At 48.2% G+C, this 24751-nt stretch overlaps 2 protein-coding genes across 3 annotated transcripts; one reads left to right on the top strand and one right to left on the bottom strand.

Annotated features, from left to right (window-relative positions):
* Positions 1-4651: 4651 nt before the first annotated feature.
* On the bottom strand, positions 4652-11095 carry C10H5orf52 (chromosome 10 C5orf52 homolog). The gene is made up of 3 exons (XM_036200318.1): positions 10816-11095; positions 6371-6479; positions 4652-4816 (listed from the first exon to the last, which is right to left on the bottom strand). The coding sequence occupies exons 1-3, from the start codon at positions 11046-11048 to the stop codon at positions 4652-4654; spliced, it is 507 nt and encodes a 168-aa protein (XP_036056211.1). The 5' UTR covers positions 11049-11095.
* Dusp18 (dual specificity phosphatase 18) lies at positions 10928-14096 on the top strand. Of its 2 annotated transcripts, none has more exons than XM_036201690.1 (2): positions 10928-11103; positions 13241-14096. In XM_036201690.1, exon 2 carries the CDS (start codon positions 13311-13313, stop codon positions 13875-13877), a length of 567 nt encoding a protein of 188 aa, XP_036057583.1. In that variant the 5' UTR covers positions 10928-11103; positions 13241-13310; the 3' UTR covers positions 13878-14096. The 2 variants fall into 2 exon arrangements, with proteins under 2 accessions (XP_036057583.1, XP_036057582.1); XM_036201689.1 differs by lacking the exon at positions 10928-11103 and adding an exon at positions 11152-11553.
* Positions 14097-24751: the final 10655 nt, after the last annotated feature.

Genomic DNA, 24751 nt, shown 5'->3' with positions numbered 1-24751 from the left:
TTTAGTGACTTACAGATTTTTTTATCACCTGTAACTTTGTAGTTTGAGCACATTTATGATAGACTCGTAATGTCTTCACCTAACCACAGTAAGGATATGTTCCTAACACATAAATTCCTCCTCTGATTTATTCCAGCTCCTATCCAACTCCACCTTTACTCTCCTCCCCTTTTTGGGTTGCAAATGAAGTTGCCGGGAAGCTTCTGGTGGAGGCCTTGCAACTCTGATGTTGTAAGCATGAAGGTGTTGCTGGCTTGGAAAAGATACAGGCCAGTTCCCATAGAAGCGGGGAGAATTATGCCGGCAGAATGCTGGTGGTGGACTAATAAACAAGTTGGACCAAAGAGCTCCGTGGATCTAGATTCATTTCCACACCGCTGGTAGTGTTCTTTTGGGCCCCTGGGAAGGGTAATATTAAGGCAGGTCCTATAATAGTATAGGAAAGTTAAGCTATATATGGAGTTGTGGTAGCACAGGCTGTTTCAAAGAAGAGGGTAGATGGCAATGGTAATTACGTAACAACTGTAAGGATACACATCACGTGTAAGCACCAGATTTGGGGCTCTTAATTTTATAAAAAAAAATACTAAAGGGCATAAAAGGTCAGATGGGTCCTGATACAGTAACCGTGGGTGGCTTCAATACACCACTCTCATCTTTAGATCGGTCTGTCAAACTGAAATCAACAAAGAAACTGCAGCGTTAAACTACACCATAGATCAAATGCACTTAACAGATTCCTACTGGATATTCTATCCAAAAGATATGGAAAAGGGAATGGGAAGTCTCCTGAGACTGATGGAAGCTAACTTCACATGCTTGGGAAAGCTGGACTTATAAGATTCAAGAGAGCCCCATGGCAAGGTGACGGAAAGAGTCAACTGTGCTGGAGTGGCTGAGATGATGAGTCTGACCCACAAAGCTGTCTGGGAGAGACTCTCAGAGCAGTCAGCTGCTCTCCAGCACTGCAGCATTCCTAAGTCTTCACCCACATTGGGTCCTGTTTGTGAGTCCTTGCTCCCCAACAAGTAACCCCTCGATCATACTCTGTAAGTATAATAAATGGACTCATCATACAATACATTCACCAGTTCACCAAGTTGGATTCTAGTGTGACCAGTACTTTGGTCTGTCATGGGTTCCCTATCTGGGGTGGTTAGACAAATGTTAAGTTGTGCCTCCACAGGAAGGCTCACACAACAGTGTGATTACACACCTGTAATCCCAACACTAGGAGCCTGAGAGGAGTATGACTCCAGGGCCATCACGTAAAAAGACAAGGGCTGGCAATATGCCTCAGTGGATAAACGCACTTGCCACCACATCTGACAAATTTGAGTTCAATCCCCAAAACCCACGTTAGAAGGAGAAAACCAACTCCTGAAAGTTGTCCACTGACACACACACCAAATAAATAAAATTTTAAAGATTTTTAAAAGCAATATTGATAAACCTCTAGCTAACCTAACCAAAGAAGAGAAGGCTCAAATGAATAGATTTGAGATATAGAAGTGGATGTTAAAATAGACTTCAGAGCTGGAGAGGTGGCTCAGAGGTTAAGAGCACTGACTGCTCTTCCAGAGGTCCTGAGTTCAATTCCTAGCAACCACATGGTGGCTCACAACCATCGATAATGAGATCTGATGCCCTCTTCTGATCTGCAGGCAACATGCAGGAAGAATATTGTATATATAATAAATAAATAAATCTTAAAAAAAAAAGAAAGACTTCAATGAAACCCAGGGGATTATTAGGGACTATTTTGAAAATTTACATTTTAGAAGCTGGGAAAGGTAGCCCAGTGAGATGGTTCAGGCCAGACAACTGAGTTCCATTTCTAGAATCCATATAAAGGTGACAGGAAAGAACCAAATTCACAAAATTGTTCTCTGTCCCCTATATCTCTACACACACACACACACACACACACACACACACACACACACACACACTAGCAAATGTGACGGATAATCTTGGCTATCAACCTGAATATCTTTGGAATCAACTAAAATCCAAGCATCTGAGCACACCTGTGAGGGATTTTCATGACTAGATCATGTGAGATCTAAGACCCACCCTAAATCTGGGCCACACCTTCTGGTGGCAGCCCACAGAAAAGGACACGGAAGGAGGAAGCTTGTGCTGTTTGCCTGTTTGCCCTCACTCTCATGGGCAAGTTCATCTGTGTTGTTGCTGAGGCTCTCCTTCACTGGTTTAGAACCTACTTCTTGAGTACCTACCCAAGAAACAGTAAGTCAACATAACAGAAATATCTACACATACATGTTTGTTCATGCAGTATTCACAATTGCCAGGAAATGAAACTATGCTAGATGTCCATCAACAGATGCATGGATTTGAAAAATACACATATAAAAAGGAATTTCAAGGTTGGGGATTTAGCTCAGTGGTAGAGCACTTGCCTAGCAAGTGCAAGGACCTGGGTTCAATCCTCAGCTCAAAAAAAAAAAAAAAGGAATTTTTTATTCAGCTGTAAATAAAAGTGATATTATATCTGCAGAAAAACAAATGTAGAGCCTGGCGGTGGTGGCACATGCCTTTGATCCCAGCTCTCAGGAGGCAGAGGCAGGTGAATCTCTGTGAGTTCAAGGCCAGCCTGGTCTACAGAGCAAGTTCCATGAAAGGCACAAAGCTACGGAGAGAAAACCCTGTCTTAAAAAACAAAAACAAACAAAAAACAACAACAACAAATGTAAATGGATGTCATTCTATAAGGCAGAATAAATGACACAAATGGAACATACTTTCTCTTGAGTGTAGTAGGAAAGGGATTGTGAGGAAGGACTGAGTGTGTTAGCACACATCTATAATCCCAGCACCCAGGAGATAGAGGCAGGGGGATCAGGAGTTCAAGGCCATCCTCAGCTACACAGCAAGCTCAAGGCCAGAAAGGTCCACAATAGACCCTGTCTCAGAAACCCTTCATCATCTTCCTTGTCATCATCATCATCGTCATCATAGTCATTGTCGTCATCACCATTATCATCATAGGGGCTGAAATAGCTTGGCTGTTAAGAGCACTGGATGTTCTTGCAGAGGAGCTGAATTTGATTCCCAGCACCCACATGGCGATCCCAACCCTCTGAAATTCCAACCCTCAGAGGATCCAACGCTGCCTCTGGCCTCTGCAGGCACCAGACATGCACATGGTACACAGACATAAATGTAGGCAAAACACATAAAATAAAAAGTCACAACTGGTCAAAATGCAGACATCAACTGGCCATGAGGTATCTGACCCCAAGTAATACAATTATAACAGTATCCCATCCTCAAGGCTTGGGGGACATCATGGAAGGGGACCAAAGCCAGAAGACAAGGACATCGGACTGGAGAGTTTTTCCTTTAAAAAGAGACAGGAAAGCAGTGGGGATGGATCAAGAGACACTGTATGGCATTCTCTAGAATAACATTTCCTAAATATTGTGATTAGAGATGTCAATGTCACGGCCTGATCAGGAAGAAACGTGTGTAAGCAAGTCAAAGCCAGTCAAACACTTGGCACAGGTACAGGTGTGGGGACTGGGTAGGGAGTGGCCTATCCTCAGGGCTGGTTGGAGAAGCATCCAAAAGAGACCCATATCAAGACTGAGAGGACTCTGCTTCCTGCCCTCAAGGTATACAATCTAACCTGGGCTAAGGACCAAGCCCCGAGCTGCTATACTACAGGCAGAATGGAGCTGCTAGAACCTAAAGCTGGTGAAAAAAGCAAGCGTGTGACTTAAGCAGGCTCTGGGGAGGAGCAGACAGGAGGCGGGCTGGGATGGGCCCTCCATTATGACAGCAGTTGGAAAGGATGAGCTCCTGGAGGCTGGTTGTCTTCCTACTGACTCTTTCAGATGAGGAAACAAGGGCCCAGAGAGGTTCCAAGGTCATACAAGCTGGTAGGTGGCACTGTTTGGTGCCTTGCCCTGACCTCCTTACCACTGGAATGTCACACAGTGGCATTACTCAGTCCTTTCCATCTAAGATGTCAACAGCTCCAGCACAGCCGGCAGATGTGTTACCCTGGATCCGGGGAGAGCATGTGCTGAGAATATGCAAAGTCCTGAGTTGTCTCCAGACCAAAATAAGGAAGGAAGAAAGGAAGGAAAGGAGGGAGGGAGAGAGGGAGGGAAGGAGAGAGAGAGGGAGGGAGGGAGGAAAGAAGGGAGGAAAGAAAGAAGGGAGGAAGGAAGGAGGGAGGAGGGAGGAAGGGAAGAAGGGAGGAAAGAAAGAAGGGAGGAAGGAAGGAGGGAGGAGGGAGGAAGGAAGGAGGGAAGGGTAGACATGAAGGAGAGATGGAGAAAGTGGAGATGATAGAGGGAAAGAGAGAAGTAGGAAAAGAGAGAGAAAGAGAATGTGGGCACAGAAGTTTCCATGTTTTCAAAACCAGGGAGACCTGCTTGACGATCCGCCTCCCCCCCAGCATCATGGCTACACCGACCTTTCACGGGAATAGAGGGGAGGGGCGGGGAGCAAGACACACTAGAACGGAGGCCATGCTGTGCTCTTATCCTATCCGCGGCTTTCCCTTTATTGCTCCACCCTGGTGGAGACCAGCGTGTTCCGGGGCTCCTCAGCTCTCACCAGGGTGGTTTGGGTTCCTGGGGCAGATCATTCTGTACTGCTACGGTGGCTGGCTTGCCTTCTAGGTCGAGGCTCTGTAGGCCCGTTGCCTATCCAAGTACTGCTGGGTGCTCAGGGAGTCCCGCCTCCAGCGCAACATCTTTCTCAGCTGGTCTGTCATGAACTTTCTTTTCAGGTGGTCGTACAAGTGGCTCACTCTTCTCTTGGTCTTGTCAGAAGCTTTCATCTTACAAAAAACAGAGATGAATTTAGGATAAACAAGTCACTTGGTAACAAGAGACATGGAGGCTGCTAACCTAGAAGTAACCACCCAGGACCTCGGTTTCCCTATTTGTAAAGTGGGCATTGAGCTGGATAGAGTACTGTGGCGCCCTCTGATGGTCTGCAGCTGCAGAGCCTGGTTTCAACCGGAATAATCTGAAGACTAAACTCAGGAAATGGGTATTTGCAAGGCTAGGAATGCCGCTCAATAGAGAACTCGCCTAGCATGTGCGAAGCCCTAGGTCCAATTCCCAGCACCACAGAATAAATAATAAATAAAGGAAAATTGTAAGGGAACAAAGAAATGGAGTTTGCAGGAGCCAAAGAGGTCCATCTTGTTTCTTTCTCCTTCCATAAATCCTATCCCCCGTCCTTACTAATCACTGTGCTGTCTACATATTATCTGTAACCTACATCCATATATACTAATATATGTCTGCTTTCCTGTGACAGCTCTTAGATTACAGGGAATATTTCATCCATTCCCTAACTCCTGTCCTGTCTCAACAAGACTGTAAGGCTGTGAGGACAAATCCCCCCCCCCATTCAGTTGTGCATTACAATGAACTGCTGCAGGATGGGATGTGGGGAGCCAATGCAGGGGATGCCCCTAACCACAGCACAATCAGGATGTGAGACACATGTCAAATGCAGAGGATCCCCCTAACTACAACACAATCAGGATATGAGATACATGCCCAACGCAGGTGATCCCCCAAACTACAGTGTAATCAGGATGTGAGAGACATGTGCAAGTATTTCTAAGTCAGGCAGAAAGGGATACAGACTTCAAAAGGCAGACAGCAAGAGTTGCCAGGGAAGCTGGGAAGCGTATGTCGTCCCGTCCTAGCCATCCTTGCTTATGTGAACTCAAGTTCCCCATGCTGCTGAAACTAGTTCAAACTTACTTTACAGAACCTGTAACTAAAAGAATTTCAAATGCTATTTTAAAAATGAAGACAGTGTGACTCACTCAGGATCATATAGAACTGACCTAGCTCTGAGTCCAGCCTACTTCCAGGAGACCGTAGCATGGGAAGTCTAACCCAGGGGATGTGCATGGGGCCTACTCGGTCTTTGTCCTGCTGTGGGTTTGTTGTGGCTGCTGCTAGTCTTACTTCTTTTCTGGAAATGGGATAACTATGCAAAAGAAAAAACTAGCCAGCTAGTGCTGATGCCAATTCAAGCCGTAAAGCTGGGGTTCTGCATGGGACATGCTGTGTTTTGAGGAAACAAGCCATGAGCCAAGAGGTGAGGTCTTTCTCTCTCTCTCTCTTCAGCTCATGATGAGCAGCTGTGACACCTTGGGCAAGACACGAACCCCTAGTGTCATCTGTCTTGTCCATAAAGATGGGGCATGCCTTAAAATACTCTCATGGCCTCCCATTAGCTCTAGGAGCCGAGAGTCTCACTTCTACCCTGGGCTCCATAGGCAGCTGTCTTAGGAAGGAAGGAGATATGAGTGTGGAATGGTCAGACCACTAACAGGCTCCAGCACAGAAGCTGGTGGGTACCCTACCTCCATCTCGTAGATGCGCTGTGCATTGAGGTTGTCCCGAATAATCACCCGAGATAAATGGCTCTTGGGTAAAATTTTCCTCACATTTGCATCATTGGAATTCATTATGCTAGAGTGGGCAGGGGAAGATGGAACAGGTTAGAGACAACTGATCAAGGCCTGATTTGATAGATGCTGGGATAGTGGAAGATACCTCTTTGGGTTTAATTTTGTTTTGTTTTGTTTTTGAGACAGGGTCTTGCTAAGTAGCTCTGGATGGTCTGAAACAAACTCTGTAGACAAAACTAGCCTGGAACTCATAGAGATTCACCTACCTCTGCTTCCCAAATACTGGAACTAAAGACCTGTGCCACTACCACCTGACTCCTTGGATTTCAAGATAAGTGGTTTTCTCACCTTCCGAGGATCGAGGAAACCACTAAGTTTTGCCTGTAGACAAGGTATGCCAAGAGGCTGCTTCCTGGACAGGGAGAAAAGCATCCTGGGAGGGCACAGAGAGGTCCAGAGCAGACCACAAGAGAGGTCAGCATAGAATCAGAAGAATCCTGGAGAACTGTTGTTGTTGTTGTTGTTGTTGTTACTCTGTGGTGGTGCTGGGTGCAACCTAGGACTGCACATGCTAGTCAAGCACGACCACCCCACCCCCCCCCCCCCCCCCCCCCCCCCAGCTCTACCCAGAAGGCTGGGAGTGGTCATCTTAATGAGAAACAGCAAGGTAAGAGCAAAGGTGGTGGAGGTCTTAGATGAATTTAACTTGGAAGGTAGAGGCAAACGATGAATTTGAGAGAGGTTGAGGTGGGGAGTTCTTCCTTCACAGCCTAGATCTAAGGGGGTCTGGGAAGCGGGGGTAGAGCACAACAGGATTTAAAAAAAAAAAAAAAAAAAGGAAAAGGAAAGCTGGTTGTGTTAGTGCATGCCAAGGGATTAGAAAATGTTCTCCAGACACACAGTGGTGGCGCACGCCTTTAATCCCAACACTTGGGAGGCAGAGCCAGGCGGATCTCTGTGAGTTCCAGGCCAGCCTGGGCTACATAGGCAACTGTCTTTAAAAGGGAAGAAGGGAAAGAAGGAAGGAGGGAGGGAAGAAAGGGTGAGGGAGGGAGAGAGGGAAGAAGAGATAAGGGAGGAGTTTGGGTGGACATAGGGTTAGTTAATAAGGGAAGTCTAAGGAAAGAGTTTGGGAAGAGAGGGAAGTTTGGGGTGTTACAGGACTTTTGGAGACTCTATTAAGTGTGTTCTGCCTTTTGACACTGCAAAACAACCATGTCATTGACAAAGTTCACACTCAGAAACCACACAATTGAGTTACAAAAAAAAAAGTCTCTCCCACCCTTGCCCAATCTCCTAGTGTTTTAAGTTTGCTATATCATGTTGTGTTGGATGTTGGCATTCATAGGCATCCTGAGCCCCATGGTATCAGTGGGTTGGAGACACCCACACGGGTGAGTAGTACAGAGGAGTATGAGCATGGGGAACTGGGGTGAGGCTCAGTTGGTAGATTGTGTGCTTAGTATGCACACAATCTTGGGTGATCTCCAGCACCAATTAAAAACTCACGGGTTGGGGATTTAGCTCAGTGGTAGAGTGCTTGCCTAGCAAGCGCAAGGCTCTGGGTTCGATCCTCAGCTCCACAAAAAAAAAAAAAAAAAAAAAAAAAAAAAAAAAAAAAAAAACCTCACCTACTGGGAGGCAGAAGCAGGAGGATTGGAAAATTCAAGGCCATTCTTAATTACATCGTGTGTTAAGCCAACCTGGGCCACATGTCTCAACAAATAAACATCAAAGGATGTTGCTGGCCAATGGGTTTTCATTGTGTAATTTAGTTACACTGTGAAACTTTTAAAATAGTTTTTCCCATTAAAAAAAAAATATTTGGGCTGGAAAGATGGCTCAGAGGTTAAGAGCACTGACTGCTCTTCCCGTGGTCCTGAGTTCAATTCCCAGCAACCACATGATGGCTCACAACCATCTGTAATGAGATCTGGTGCCCTCTTCTGGCCTGCAGTCATACATGCTGCATAATAAATAAATAAAACTTTTTAAAAAAAATGTTCATGCATTCTAAAATTTGGAAGCCTAGTGTTCAACAAGAAAGCATGTGGATAATTGTGCTAAATCATCAGATAAAATACATGTAATCAAGTATAAATATCTTGATGTGGTAACTAGACAGAGAAAAAAGCAGATTACTAAACAGTGATTTTTTTTGTGTGTGCTGTTATGTTTTTTAAAAAATATAACATGCAAACATGTATATAGATTATCTTGGCCTCTTAGTATCTTAGATCTGTTAGTATCTTAACAGAACACTAACCAAAAACAACCTGAAAGGAGAGTGTTTATTTCATATTACAGGTTACAGTCACTCATCAAGAGAAAGTAGGAAGGCTGCTTACTGCTTTTCATGACTTTATACAACCAAACCACCTGCCCAGGGATGGCCCTGCCCACAGTGGATGCATCCTCCCCCATTAATCACTAGGAACCGCCCCCCAGACATGCCCACAGGCCAATCAGCTGCGGGTAACTCCACAGTTCCCTGCAATGAAGAAAGTAGTTTGTTTCAAGTTGACAAAAGCTAACCAGCATAGGACCTTAAACACACACATCAAAATGTTAACAGTGACTGTTTCTGGTCATTCTTGTTGGTTAAATCAGTGCTGCTCGTGGCTGGCCACCACCTGCGGTGGCCATGCCAGCAGAGGAGCATGCTGGAGGAAAGCCACGAGCCATAGTTACCTTTCTTGAGCTTTATTGACAGAGAGAGGGAGAGAGGGAGAGAGAGAAAGAGAGGAGAGACAGAGACCGCGCAGCGGGAAGAGAGCAGGAAGAGAGAAGGGGGGACACCGTGGCAGGCTGATGACGTAATTAAGGTCATAGTCCTTATGATTTCGTTTTGCTAGTCTGTCTTCAGTTTGTCGTTGATGATGTTTTAATTAGTGTACATTACTTTTGGAATGATTAACAAACCATTTGAAAAGAAACCAGAAAAATGATAAATGTAGTGGTGAAGTATTCCCTGAACACAGATTCCCAAACAAACAGAAAATGGAAGAACTACACACACATTTTTCACAAATTGCCTGAAACAGAAATGCCTGTCTGTCTGATACACACAGGAACAGAAGGAACAACAAACATGAAAACTTATATTCATAAATTATATTGGTTAGCAGATCAGAACAATAAGATCATCAGAAAATACACTACTTTTATATTTAGGACCAAAAAAAAGATTTTTTTTTTTTTGAGACAGGGTCTCATGTATCCCAGGCTGGCCTAGAACTCCCCCCTTGTAAGATGAAGATGATCTTGAATTTCTGATCCGAGTGCTGGGATTACAAGCATGGGCAGCCATGCCCAGTTTAAGAAGGGGGGGGGGCGTAAAAATAAATAAAACCTTTCAAGGGATTAGAAAATGTTTTCCAGACAGGCAGTGGTGGTGCACACCTTTAGTCCCAGCACTTGGGAGGCAGAGCCAGGCAGATCTCTGTGAATTTGAGGCCAGCCTGGGCTACAGAGTGAGTTCCAGGACAGGCACCAGAAACTACAGAGAAATCCTGTCTCAAAAAGCCAAAAAAAAAAAAAGAAAAAAAGAAAAAAAGAAAGAAAGAAAAGAAAAGGTTTTCCAATTCGTTTTCTATCGGAAAGTAACAACTGGCTTCTGGGTGTGCTTACATTTACAAACATTACAAAGAAACCAACACCCCAAGCTTTCTATTTCCATCATTTCCTGGCTTCTACGAAGGATGACCCAACATACCCAGATGCTGACAGAAAAACAGGTCTAAAGGTCAGGAATTCACACACAATCTAAATCCCATTTTCAAGGAAAAGATCCTAAATATTTAAAGATCCTCTTTACTCAGTGATGGCACCAAATTTATCAACTTTAGACATGAAAAAGGAGAAAGGTTGGAAATACTCTTTCAAGTAACAAATGGTCATTTTGAACCAAATGGCTTTTCCGTAATAAATCCTCTGTAGGAACTTGGCTGATGCTGGGTTGAGGAAGAGGGGCAGGGTTGAGGCTTGTAAGGATTGGGGCCAAACAACTGAAGGCTTTCCCAGAACCATGGAGAATGGAAAGGCTTGAAAGCAGGGCTTAAGTAAATTTGGGCCTGAGACCTGAGCCTCACCAGATGTCACCTCAAAGTGCGCTCGGACCGCACGATGTTAACCCTAAAGTAAGGCAGGGCCAGGATTATTTCGGAGGGCTGGAAATGGGACCGCGCCTTCACCAGGAATCCGGGCTTCTGAGGGTCCTACGGGTTGGCCTGGGTCTGGAAAATCCCGACATTTCAGGGACCTGGGGAACTCAGATGGGCAGGGGTGGGGTGGGGGGGGGGGGGGTGGGGGACACGGTTGGGGCAATGTGGATCTGAAATGTGGATTCCCTCGGAGGCTCGGGGGTCTGACGACCGCTCTGTACACCAGAACCACACCTGAATAACAACTTCGGGACTAGGGGCCGCGGCCGCAGGAAGTAGATCTGAGGATGGTTGCGGAGGCCAAGTTCCGGCTGACTCTCTATTCTCTCTCGCCGGAAGTCCGTGCCAGGGGCGGTGGTCTCCTTGGCAACGGACTCGAAATTCGAGCCCAGATCCCATTTGACCGAAGGCTTTCTGGGATGTGTGGAGGATAACGACTGGGGAGTAGCAGCTGAGTCGAAGGACATGGTGGAAGGGCGCGCGGACGCGGAGCAACTAACTGCTTAGAAGTCTAAGGAGGAGGTTTGTGCGTTGCCATGGGGACAGGCAAGGGGGCGGAGCCTGCCGGCTGCGGACCTCATGATCTTTTGGCGCTCTTTGTGACGCTCGGCTAGGATGTTGCTAGGAAACGTGAGAGGGGCGGGGCCTGCGGGCGGCGGACCTGACGGTGGTCCTTCCGGGCTCTCCGAGACGCGCTGTTAGGCGCGTTTCCGTGGAGACGGGGCCGGTAGGCTCTGCTGCAGCCCACCCGGCTTCTCGGTGAGCTCTGGTAACTGCGCGAGTCCTACGAGGCTGCGTCCGGGTGCGCAGCGGGCCGCGGCTTCTCCCTGGCCCCAGAACTGCCCACTGTTGCGCGAGGAGAAGCCGTTGCTACCGAGATCCAGGATCATGACCGGCCTCTCGGAGACCGTCGCCCGCGGCTCCGCCCTACAATCGCTTCCTGAAAGACTTCCGCGGTGCTGAGGCAAAGAGGTAAGATCGTGGGAGTCCTGTCACCTTGGAGAGAGCCATTCCTAGGCCAACTCCCTTGGAGCGTCCGTGCGTGAAGTGGCCTCCCCCGCCCATCAACTTGTGAACTCTGGTCCACGTTTATAACCCAGCGTTTAACCAACGCCCTCCCTGTATTTGCCAGCTTTCTCCAGAAATATCAGCCTTCAGAACTTGCTGTCTGACGATGAACAAAACTGTTTTCCCTCGGGTCTCACTTGCCACAGGTGACAAATTACCTAGATTCCAAAGGCCTCGTGCGAAAACAGGCGCAGCCAAGTGTCTCGCTTCCTCCTCCTCAATCCAAACTGTTCATTTCTGTGGGGAATGGTACTGAGGTTGTTCTTTTGTTGTGGGTTGTTTTGATTTTTTTTTTTTTTTGAAAGAATTTCAGTAGTCCAGGCTAGTCTAGAACTTACCCCGTCTTCTTGCCTCACCTTCGGGCTCTATTACTATCCCCTACTGTTTGTGATTGCGTCAAGACCATCTTTGCACCTCTATAACGCCCTCAGCCTGAGAGACACGCCTTTATTTGTCATCCCCACAAGGCTTTGCATTTTAATTTTCCTACAAGCCCTCGGATGACCTCGTTTCATCATATCTATATAAGGTAGGCGTGTTGCCCCATAGACCAACAGTTTAAAGATCTTATTTGGCTTTATTTTCTATTAAGTTGTGCAACACTTCATTCTGTACAATAGAATGTTCCAGTGAGCCAAGCAGAGGAGGACTGTGGTTTTGTGGCTTGAAAAGGACTGAAGAGAACAGAAACAAAAACATCGGTCACTTCAAAGTCACATTCCTTGGAAGGCAGGAACAGGGGGAGAGAACTGTAGGAAAAATTCCTGGTTGGCCAGATGTTACTTTGGATGACCTTTTGTTAGGAGAGAACTAAGACAGATGTCCATTATGCTAGCTGCTTGGGAAATCTACTTGTTTTCTCTGTAATCCCAATTTCTCAAAAGTTAATTTTTAAGTCAACAGCTCTGTTTCATTGACAAAGGAAAGAGCTAAGGAATCCCTGCAGTTTGTTTCCCTGACTCTTTATTGGGGGACGGGGGGGCATGAAAGAGGGCCCATGGATCTGGAGCCGTCCTCCTTCCTCTGCTGCCTTCTGATTGCTAGTGTTCCGGGTGAGCTCTGACAGGCTTTGTCTTCACCTGATCTCGGGTGACACACAGCTGAGCAAAAGACATGATGAGTTTGCTATTAGCTTTGCTGTAGATGACACCATTTATGTGTCCAGTTGTGTGGGACTCTTTAGGGACCAAGGCCCTGCTGAGTACCAGCATGTTTCTCCTGAAGCCCTTTGGGACCTGACCTGAACCCACCCCAGTAAAGCCAAGGCCTGCAGGTCCTTTCTTTGTCCATGGTCTCTTGGGCCATGGCTGATTTCCTTCCACCCACTAGCCGAAGTCCCTTTAAAGTCTATCCTGTATCCCTGTCATGGGTGACTGTTTCATTTCCATTATTTTCTGTGTGAAAAGACCCCCAACACTCCAATAACAGTTTCAGCTTAGTGACATGGAACTTCAGTGCAATTCATGAGTTCCCCAAATAGTTCTGCAGTGCTGGTCCGAGGACTGCCTTGGCTAGCCTTAGAGGCCAGCCATCCACTTCCCAGAAGTCTTCTGAGTTCTTGCCCTTCTGAACTTGGTCCTCTTTCCCACAGTGTTGAGTGAGCACAGCCTAGCCGAAAGATGGAAGCTTAGCACATCACCACCCGTTGACCTGTCACCTTGATGACTTCGCCGTTGGGTGCCTTCCCAGTTCAGTTCCCACAGCCTTCCATCAGTGGCCTCTCACAGATCACCAAGAGCCTATTTATCAGCAATGGCACAGCTGCCAACAACAAGCTGCTGCTGTCCAGCAATCAGATCACCACGGTCATCAACGTCTCGGTAGAAGTTGCAAACACCTTCTATGAGGATATCCAGTACGTGCAGGTACCTGTGGTCGATGCACCCATTGCACGTCTCTGCGATTTCTTCGACCCCATTGCCGACCACATCCATTCCGTGGAGATGAAGCAGGGCCGCACGCTGCTGCACTGTGCCGCTGGTGTGAGCCGCTCGGCTGCTCTGTGCCTCGCCTACCTCATGAAGTACCATGCGATGACCCTTCTAGATGCCCACACTTGGACCAAATCATGCCGGCCCATCATTCGACCCAACAATGGCTTTTGGGAACAGCTCATCCATTATGAGTTCCGGCTGTTTGGCAAGAATACAATGCACATGATTAACTCTCCAATGGGACTGATCCCAGACATCTATGAGAAAGAGATCCATTTGATGATTCCACTGTAAGCCAACCCAACCAGCTCCTGTACTGGGGGCAGCAGTACAGCCCTGTCATTAACAGTACACCAAGGTCTAAACTTGAACATTCTACTTGTGTTGCTACAGGAACACACAAGATGGTGCTTTTTATAAGAAAACTGAGTTGCTATAACTTTTCACCTCATAATCCACAGGTTTGGTGGTACATGCCTGTAACCTTAGATGGCTGAAGCAGGAAGATTTCGAGGTGAGTTTGAGGCCAGCCTGGGCTACATAGTGAGACCCTGTCTCAAACAAACAAACAAAAAACAACAATTACTGTCTTGTAATCTGTGTCTTTAGAGATTAAATTCATTAATTATAGCATGGTGAAGGTAACTTCTGTGAGTAATAGGTCACAGTTGCTGTCTAGAGAATGGGAGAAGCAAGTGGTGGCCAGGCCAAAGAGACCAGTGCACAGTGCATATGGCAGCCTTGGGATCCTGCAGCTTTCCCCTAGATGACCAACCCAGAGCTGAATCTGCCAAAATCCCACTTCATTCATTCCAAGTCAGAGCCTTAAGCATCCTGGTGCTCTCCAGTGTCTCAGTGAGTGCCAACCCACTAGCTAAGGGGCCTGTTTCTGCCTTCACCACAGTGGCCCAACTCTGGTCTTCTAGGTCAGCCTTACACAGGGCTTGGATCACAGTGGGGCCCCAGATCAGTAGTAGTCATCATAAAGGCCATCCTGTCTACACACAGCCCTTCGTTTATACGTGTTCACAGAAGCCTCCGTGTGAGAGAAGAAATACTTAATCTTTGCTAGGCCTCATCTGAGAAGCCTTTTGCAGAGCTCCCACTGTGCAACCTAGGAGTCCTGACACATGGATGTAGGTCAAGCTTTCTCCAAAAGGCCTTATGCAGAGTTACAGACCATGAGCTCCAGTGTCCCAGGCTGGCTGACTGTTCAGGAGTTATGAGGACAGAGGTCAGGACAAGTGAGTTGACTCCAGGAGGCCCTGAAATTCAGGGCTACTCAGAACCCCTGGATGTCAGGATCCAACTCAAGAAGGCTTTGTTGGTTTGACTTAAGACATGTAACCCAGGCTGTGTAGCCTTGAGCTCCTCAGATCCTTGCCTGTACTTTAGGAATGCTGGGATCACAGGTGTGTTCCACCATGCCCAGCCAAGACCAATGTTACAGTTTGCTTTTTGTAGTATAACACTCACCAAAAGCAGTGTGGGGAGGAAGGGGTTTATTTGACGTACAGGTCACACAGTCTGTCCTGAAGAGACATCAGAACAGGAACTCAAGGCAGGAATTGAAGCAGAACCAAGGAGGAGTGCTGTTTACTGGCTTGTTTCCTCCCCATGGCTTGGCTCACCCCAATTTCTTACACAATCCAGGCCCACCTGCCCGGGATGGTACAACCCAGAGTAGGATACACCCTCTCTCACATCAGTTGTTAGTCCAGAAGCCCCACAGACATGCTCACCTCAGTGGAGGGACCCCTTTCCCAGGTGACTAGTTTATGTCACGTTGACAAGCACTAACCAGTTAGTCTAATCTAGAACTTTTCAGACCACTTATGAGGCAAACAGCAGCAGACTGCCCTGTTGGATGGCTTGATGCTGTGCTGTGCATCTCAAGCGCCGTCGAGGCTGTAGACCTTCTTCCCTCTGTATTAGTCTGGTTCTCAGGAAGCATGGAACTGGTAGGGTGAAAATAAAAGAATTTCACTTAGCATATGGCAAATAGTTGTCTTATATCTGCAAGGCTGAGTCTCGGCCCTTGAGGCTGGGCACTCAGCAGTGGGAACAGTGCCACAGCATCGGTCTCTCACTGGAGAGGCCACAGTCCATGAAGCTGGGACCTCAACAACCCCAACCTGGGCCCCAAAGCCTGGAGAGTCCACAGAGAACCTGGAAACGCTGGTTCTGATGTCAGTGGAGGAAGCGGCAACAACAGGGTAGTCGACGCAGCAGCAAGTGGGAAGGCGAGGAGCACATGCCATGCTCCATGCCCTCCTTGCCGGAGAAGGTGCCACCCACACTGGGGCAGGTCTTCCCACATCCATTATAGGTGACCAAGACAAGGCTTCCTGCAAGTGATTCCAATTGATGGCAAATTGACATTTAAACCAACCACCACACCCAACCTCCCTGTGCCCCATTCTCACAAAGGGACTGCCCAGGGGTTTGGTGTGAGGCAGTCAGGGAGGAGGAGGCAACTGTTGCTCTAGGACTTTCAGCAAGAGCAATCCCTGCACCCACCCCACAAACAGCAGGCAGGTATGACCAAGCCCGTACCATGCAACGCTCCTGTCAGAAACAGAAATTTTCTTTTAAAAGAATTTTATTTGAATCTTTCAGTCATTTAAAAAAAAAAAAAATCTGGGGGTGCAGAGATGTCTCAGTGATTATGAGCATTTGCTGCTCTTACAGATGACCTGGGTTGAATTCCCAGCCCCCACCTGGCTGTGGCTCCAGTTCCAAGGAATCTGATGCTCTTTTCCGGCCTCCTAGGGCATCGGGCATGCATGCAGCACACATAACGTACATGTAGGGAATACACTCATACACAGAAAGTAAAAATAAATCTCTTTTTAAAAGTTTAAATTACCATACAAATTCAACTTTTGAATTCACAGTTTTCTGGGTCACCTCACTCCCAAATGGGACTCAAACCCACGGCCTCATGCATGCTAGGCAAGTGCCCGACCTACCAAGCTCACTCCCAGTACAGTTCTTTGAGGCTTGTTTGTTTTGAGTCAGGGCCTCCCTGTATAACTCTGGTTGGCCTGTAACTAGATATGTAGCCTAGGCTAACCTCAAACTCAGATCAGGCTGCCTCTGCCTCTGCCTCTGCCTCTGCCTCTGCCTCTGCCTCTGCCTCTGCCTCTGCCTCTGCCTCTGCCTCTGCCTCTGCCTCTGCCTCTGCCTCTGCCTCCTTAGTACGCACACCACCACCACCACCACCACCACACCCTGCTGGATTTTTAACAGGCACATAGATTGACCTATTCACCACAAATCAGGACTGCTGCCCAAAAGATCCTGTCACAGGTCTCGTGTGGTCAGACCTCAACTCAACCCTACCCCAGCCTCTGGTAGGTCAGCACATCCCTGTTGTGTATCCCTATGGGTTTGCCTCTGGGTGCAGCCGAGAGCTAACCTTTCACGCAGCCAAGTCTTTGTTCTATGGTGTTTTGTATGGACATGCCACTTTTTACTCACTGAAACATATTTAGTTGTCAGGTTTAGAGGATTATAGATAAAATTGCATATGCAAAAGTGAACATTTGCATACAGGTTCTTATAAGTGTGAACATAAGTTTGCATTTCTCTAGGGTATGTACTATAGAATGGGATGTCATATGATGGCCTCTCACTAGGATTGGATGAAAACTGATCATATTCACCCCCTCATTACCCTCTCTCATCCCCTTCCACTTTTTCTGAACCCTGTTTTCTTCCGAGTAAGTTCCTCTCTGTGTTCATGACTTTTCTTTGTATATAAGGAAGTGTCCATATTTAAATAAAAAGAATTTTTTTTGTTTGTTTTATTTTCCAAGACAGGGTTTCTCTGTGTAGCCCTGACTGTCCTTGAACTCACAGAGACCCACCTGCCTCTGCCTCCCAACTGCCAGGATCAAAGGTGTGCGCCACCACCACCCGGCTACAAGTAAGGAGTTTTGGTATGATATATTGAATGATACATGTCATTACACTGTTCTCATTTGCTCCCCTCCCTCTCCTAGTCCATATTTTTATTTATTTTTTAAATAATATATTCCTGGAGCATATACATTTATAGGATAGATCTTGCCATCTCCATCCACCAGTACCTTCTCTAATTCCTCCTAGTGCCCTTATTCTGCCTCCCAATAGCTTGCCCTTCTTTTTGTTGTTACTGATAACCCTGAAACCAGTCAATGCTGCCCAGATGCTCCCGGTGTGGGATCACCCACTAGGGTGTGAGCAACTTGCCAGGGGCCATGTTGCTAAAGGAGAGTGATCCTCCCTCCCTCAGCAGCCATCACCTGCCCCAAGGGTGGGGCTTGAGCCTGTGTAGGTCACAATGGGTGCTATACATTGATGGTGACTGATGTTGACTGACTAGTGATGTCCAGCAGCCAGCATGTCTCTCCTCCTCCTTCTCCTCCAGCTCTTACATTCTTCCCAAAATGGGGCATGAAAAGGAACAGGAGACTGGCTGATGCTTCCTGCAGAATTCTAGCACAATTAACATTTGTTGTAAAGGTTGCCAGCTAGGAGTTACTCTTTATTTAGAGATAGTTTGTGTTAAAATAACGATGAATCATGCTTAAGGCCTGAACCTATCAGACCTTCAAGTGTGGCCTTATTCCTTTCCTAGATATTTTCTGGGAATCTCAAAAACAAGACTTTTTTTTTTTAACAGTAAAAATGTCTTAATTTCCCCGGCAACCCTGTGACCTAGGGCTTTACCTTAGTTGTGCCCTACCCAATGCATAGGAACTAACCATGATCACACTGGGCTCAAGGCCAAAGCCACCAGAAACAGTATGGATAGCTGCTATAAAGACACTTGACTGGGCCTGGAGAGATGGCTCAGAGGTTAAGAGCATGGCTGCTCTTCCAGAGGTCCAGCAACCACATGGTGGCTCACAACTTCTGTAATGAGGTCTGGTGCCCTCTTCTGGCCTGTAGGCATACATGTAGGTATACATGCAGGCAGAACACTGTATACACAATAAACAAATTTAAAAAACAAACAAACAAACAAAAACACTTGGCTGTGACTGAGACGCCCAGACATGGGGATGTTGACTTTCTTCTCTGCTCCTCTTTTTCTAAATCTTTGTGCTTAAAGTGTTTGTGTTTTTAAATAAACTCTAACTCTGCTTCAGACTGGCTTTTCCTGAAATTCTTTTCTACTTGGAAGTTTAGAATCCAGCTCTACTTGGAATGGAGATCTGGAAAACTGAAAGGGAACTAACTGCACAGTCTGCCACTGGGAGACAGTGTTTCTCCACTACCACCCCTGACACTTGAACAAAGCAACCATGGAGATTATATTTGGAGAGCCTAAACACATTCGTGCAGGAGCTGGCCCACTCCTGAGCATGCTCAGTTGGATTTACAGTTGGAGGAGAGCAGACACATTTGGGACATGCTAAGCTGAGGGTCAGGGACATATGTTTAAGGTAAAGATGGAAGGCAGGGATGCCTCAGCATACTCAACTTGCCCCATAAGGAATTAGCTGAAAATAAATGCAGAAGCACTTTGGGGGTGTGTTAACACAGGGTTCCGCCTGTAGAGGTGCCTGCCTCCACTAGTGGTTAGCAGAGGCAAGTACAGTTTTCAGGGGTTCCTGGGATGAGCAGTGTCCTTGTCCTCGGGCTCCGCTGCTGGGCTTTTCTCTGGACACAGCCTGAGTCGAAGTCCCCCTAGGTGGTCTCATTAAGCCCCGCCTCCTAGGTTGGCCGTTAAAACCTGTGTTGGTAGGCAAGAGACCTGCAGATGGCGCTCTCCGCTTAGACTTTGCTTTGGTGTTTTGAGACAGGGTCTCAATACATAGCCCAGGCTGACCCGCAATTTACTTACTGTGTAGCCTAGGTTGGCCTCAGATTCAAACATATAACAATCCTGCCTACCCCAAGTGCTGTAATTGCAGGTGTAAGACACACGTTTCTAGAAAAGGGCCGCACTTGATTATATAAATGAGAGGAAGTGTTTAAGCGGCAGAGTCTGGAGTTCTAGGAAATGGCTGACAAGAGCAGAAGGGTAACCTTGAAGACAAGACCTTGAGATGGGTTATTAAGCCTGGCAAGCACAAGACCCTGGGTTCGATCCGATCCTCAGCTCAAAGAAAAAAAAAATTACTGCCGGGTGGTGGTGGTGCACGCCTTTAATCCCAGCACTCGGGAGGAAGAGGCAGGTGGATCTCTGTGAGTTCGAGGCCAGCCTTGTCTACAGAACTAGTCCAGGACAGGTTCCAAAGCTACAGAGAAACCCTGTCTCAAAAAACAAACAAAAAGACCCAAGTAGCTGTTCATTTCAAAGTTTATGTGTTGGGGGAGTAAGGAGGTGAGGCTGGGGGAGGGGGGCATGACACCAGCTCTCTCCGTAGCCCAGGGCTAGCAATCCTCTTTACCCTCCAGAGTGCTGGGATTACTGGCATGTGGCACCTGCCAGGCGGAGGCACACGTCAGGTTACTTCAGGTTACCTTTTGGTAAGGATTAGAGGGTTTCAGGCCTCGCAGCCCCATTGACATGCCAGTTACAGTTGCCTGTATGGGAACCTGGGCTGCCCTTCCTCCCTTGAGTTCCACTAAATAATAACTTTGAATGTCAGTTGGTTGGTTGGAACTTGAGCAGTCTTAGTTTTCAATCTAGCATAGTAAAGCCTAGTGCAAAAGCTAATTCAAAATAGTGAACTTCCAGAATTCCCCCCCACCCCCAGTCAGGATTTCTCTGTGTAGCCTGTCCTAGGATTCTTCTTTAGTCCAGGCTGGCCTCCCTCGAACACAGAGATCACCTGCCTCTCGCCTCCTGAGTGCTAGGATCAAAGGTGTGTGTCACCCTGCCAACTTCCAGAATTTTTAAACAATCCACCACTCTGCTCTGCCCCTCGCTCTTTCCCCATGTCATCTGGCCCTGGGCCTTCTGGCTCCGCTCCTCCAGTGTTTTCTCCACCTGGGCTTAAACTGCACCCGAGGTCTAGTTACTCAACAAAGAAAGAAGCGGACTGGCAAGATGGCTCAGCAGGGGAAGAAGGAGGCTAGAGGTGCCTCCTGGGGGGAAGAAAGCAAGCAAGAAGAGTCCTTGCTTTGTTTTGTTGTTACCTTTGGTTTTGTTTAGGTTTGATTCCCATGTAGCCCAGGCTGGCCCCCAAATCACTATGTAGCTGAAGATGACTGAATTTCTGAACCTCCTGCCTCCAGCTCCTGAATGCTCGGATTCCAGATATGAGCCACCGTGGGGCTGGAGGGTTGAACCTAGTACTTTGTGCCTTCTCCCAATGGAGCCATAGACCCAGTCCCAAGAGGTCTAGGATTAGAGGGAGAGAGCTTGCCTGACATGCACAAGACCCTTGGGTTCAGTCCCTAACACTAAAAAAAGGAGTCCTTGTCTGCCCTGGCCTTCTAGAATGACAACCCAAGAGTACCAGGGCAGGATGGGAGGGGAGCCCTGGTAGCTAAGGCTGAGACAAGGCTTTGCCTCAAATCCACAATGGCAGGATGCCCAACACAGCTCCAACTTCCTGGCTTCCCCCAAGACCTGGCAAGAAGCCTGGAGGCCAGGACTACACCCTGTTCTGTCCAGCAGGAGCGTGCCCTGAGGTTGTCTGCGCAGGTGGCCACAGAGGAAGGCTGGAGGGAAGACCAAATTGCCTGGGGGAAGAACTCCGCAGCATCTGTGACACTGAGCAGGACACTTGGGCTAAGCACTTCCCAGGCTGCTCCCCAGAGCTGCAGAGTTAGGTTTCACTGCCCCATTTACAGCACAGAGGCACGGGAACCGGATGTCCTTGCTCCAGGTCATGGCATGCCAGGGCCAGGGCTCAAACCCAGTTCTGCCTCCAGAGCTCCTGTTTTTCACTAAGCAATAGCCCTCTGCTGTCCCCATTTTCACTTCCCTCGATTTCCGGTACTGGTCTTCATGAAGGGCAGTTTCAGTTGACGCCCTGGGAAGACCTACCACCACCCAGGGACCTCTGGGCTTGCCTGTGGTGCATTGTATTTTGACTTAGGTTAACTGAGGTGGGGAGCTCTGCACTGTGGGTAGCATCATTCCCTGAGCTGGGATCCTGGACTGTTTTAAAAGAGGAGAAACTGACCTGAGCACAGGGGTGCATCGCTCTCTGACTCTTGACTGTGGCTGTGAGGTGACCAATTGCTTCAGGCTCCTGCGCTTGGCTTGCCTGACACAAGGGACGCTAACCTCCGACTCTGAACCAAAGTAGCGGTCTCTTCCTTCAATGTTGCTTTTGTCGCGGTGTCAGCAACAGAAAAAGTGACTAATGCAACTGTCAACTACTGTCTGAACATATCAAGTGGTAAATTCCTGCTTCTGCCCACCCAGGCCATTGAATCATCTTCACAGTATAGGCTGTCCCACAGTCACACAGTTTTGGTGTCTTGGTTATGGTTATCGGATGTGCTGTCACCGTGGTTGTGTGTAGTAGCTGTTATTTTTCTTAATAATAGCCCCAAACACAAGAGTAGCAGAGTGAACTTTGCATTTTGAATATGCCAAAAAAGAAGCTTTAAAGTGCTTGCTTTAAGTGAAAAGGTGAAAGTCAATGCCTTGCTAAGAACGGCATTGAACACTACTTGCTGAGATCAAGACTCGTGAGAACAAGTCTGTGACATTGTGAAAAAAGAAATGTTATTTGTGTTAGTTTGCTGTTGTACTCCAGACTGCAGACATTAAGGCCAAGTGTGTGATAAGGGCTCAGTTAAGATAGAAATCACATGAAACACACTCAGAAAAGAACATGGTCAGTATAGGGCTGTTTCCGGCATCACTGGAGGTCTTGCAATGCGTCTGGCAGTTACTTCTGCTCCCTGCCACACCCTGTCCCAGCGCTGGAGGCTCTGGTCTGGGAGGCGGGTCTGGTGAGAAAGAGGAGAAAGGCTGATCTAACTCAGGTGACTTGTGACCGTGTGATGGGGCGGGGAGGAGCGGGAGGGGAAGCAGAGGGGAACTTGTGGAATGGTCACATTCAGCTGGGGCTTCAGATTTGCTGGGGCAAGGGGGGAGGGGTGGGGATGGGGGGGGGGGGCGGGGTAGCAGTGGAGAAGGAGAGAAGAACTTCCCCAGGAATCAACATTTGTTATCCTGGGCAAACCAGCAGTGACTGGATACAAAGATCAGGAAGCCTCAGAGAGGCCGCTTGCCCAAGGCAACAGAGTCCCAGGACAGCGACCTTGCAGTGGGGTTCTTCCTACTGGCTATCCTGTGATCTTCTCTGGCAGCGACACTGTGGGGCCAGGCAAGACTAGCCTGGAGTTCTGTTGTAGGTAGAAAGATGTAGTACTGAGACCCTGGCTTTCTGCTGCTGGTCTCTGTGCTTCTGCTGGAAACTTGATTGGAGGGTCTTGGGGACATCAATTCAGTGACTGGTGACCGGCCAGCACCTAAGTCAAGCACAGATCCAGCTAACCCCTATCCTGTCCCCACACCACCAGGCTTTGACACGTGTGTGTGTGTGTGTGTGTGTGTGTGTGTGTGTGTGTGTAGGGTCAAGGACTGAGGCAGCAGGCATCTCCTGAGGCTAAAGAGCCTGGGTGAGAGCTGATGAGCAGGGACACTCCTAGAGTGGTGTGGAACCGCTCCAATAAGAGTCACCAAGGAGGCTGTCCCCAGCCAAAGCATCTCTTCTCTGCTGCCCAGCTAAGCCCGAGAGAGGAATCCAGCAATGGGCAAAGCTGCGTAAGGGTGGGACGAACCAAACCAGTGGCAGCTCTGAGTCAGAGAGAGGTGGGTGGCAGTGACTCAGCAAGGCCCTCAATAAGGCCAGCCTGGGTGGAGGCTGAGGCTAGGAAACTGTATGCCTGTTTGTGTTCCTCGCCATCCACCACCATCTCTCTCCCACCCAGCCTCGGGCTACCCTCTACACGCCCTGGCATAGGAGTCCTTTATGAATTATGGCTGTGTGAATGAATACGCAGTTCCTCTCTTGATCCCAGGCCCGTCTGCTCTTACTGTGTCCTCACTCAAAAGGAACCTATTTTCAGGTGGATCTGTAACCATGGTGGGGAGCAGGGTGCGTGGGACTAGCCACCTGAGATAACGCCAGTCATTTGGTCACCCCCTCCTTCCTTGCCACGGGGCTCCTCATTCAAACCCTCCCCACAGGGACCATCACAACCCTGAGCGTCATTAACTGGTGCTCAGAAGGAGTGGGAGGGGCTAAGATGTAGCTCAGTTGGTAGGATGCTCCTGCCTGGGACGCTTGAAGCCCCAGTACTGCATAAACCCAAGTGTTGAGACACACCTGCCTGTGATCTCAGGCCTCTGGAGGTAGAGGCAGGAGGATCAAGAGTTCAAAGTCACCCTCAGCTACAGAATGGCTTTGAAGCCACCCTATCTCAAAAAAAAAAAAAAAGGCAGTCTAAATAGGAGCAATTAGGTTAACAAAGCAGAGTTAGACCTTTGTGCCCCAGGCTAGGTTCTTACCCACTGTAATAGGTATAGGGACTTAGTTAGCTGTCCATCACCAGAGGCTGAGAGGGTGGATAGACAAAGCTGGGGCCAACCAGTTGGGGAGCTCTGGGCTAGCTCTAAGGTAGGGATCTTGCCCTCGGTTCACTGCACGGAAAGCCTGCTCCCTAGGGTCCTGGGCTCCTGGGTGCTTCCTTGGTGCCTGCTCCTCCATGAAGCTGCCCTTGTGTCTGGTCCTGTGCACCCCCAACCCTAGACTCAGCCCCTCAGGAACAACCTCTCTCATCGGGCCTCTTTGAAGGGAGAGTAGTGTGTTGGAGCCTTTCTCTTACGGTAAAGTATGTGGCCAGTAAGGGAGGAGGTCATATAGGAAAAGGAACCAGACGGGCTAGCCCAAGCGAAGGCTCTGGTGGGCGAGCTGGCATTGTTCTTGGTGAGACCGGCGCCCAAGAGAAGTGAGCCAGGAGTCTGGCAAGGACAGAGGATGAGGGGTACTTGAGGTATACAGCAGAGAGCCCTCACTTTGTCCTCAGAGCAGACTAGAACTCCAAGAGAAGAGTGCCTGGATGAAGGCATGGGGTGGGGGGCGCCGGGGGCCATACCGTCATCCTGAGGCTGGACAATGGTAGCCTGGCCAGTAGAAGGATTTGTAGGGAACAGCGTCAGGCTGGAGGCCAACACAGGATCAGGGAGTTAGGGAGAACCACGTGGTAGCCAACCACCCCCTTTCTGTTCCCTTGACTGTAGCCCCAAGGAATGAGACATG

Source organism: Onychomys torridus, chromosome 10 (genome assembly GCF_903995425.1).
Source record: "Onychomys torridus chromosome 10, mOncTor1.1, whole genome shotgun sequence".
Taxonomy (NCBI): Eukaryota; Metazoa; Chordata; class Mammalia; order Rodentia; family Cricetidae; genus Onychomys; species Onychomys torridus.
Note: the sequence above shows the minus strand (reverse complement) of the source record. Positions and strands in the feature narration are given on the sequence as shown.

Excerpts from the sequence above, each read along its gene's own strand:
- Dusp18 (XM_036201690.1), top strand. The coding sequence starts at position 13,311 with ATGACTTCGCCGTTGGGTGCCTTCCCAGTTCAGTTCCCACAGCCTTCC.
- C10H5orf52 (XM_036200318.1), bottom strand. The coding sequence starts at position 11,048 with ATGTCCTTCGACTCAGCTGCTACTCCCCAGTCGTTATCCTCCACACAT. Across the intron at positions 6,480-10,815 it reads GTCCCGAAGTTGTTATTCAG|CATAATGAATTCCAATGATG; the intron begins GTGTGGTTCTGG and ends TGCCCACTCTAG. Across the intron at positions 4,817-6,370 it reads AGCGCATCTACGAGATGGAG|ATGAAAGCTTCTGACAAGAC; the intron begins GTAGGGTACCCA and ends GTTTTTTGTAAG.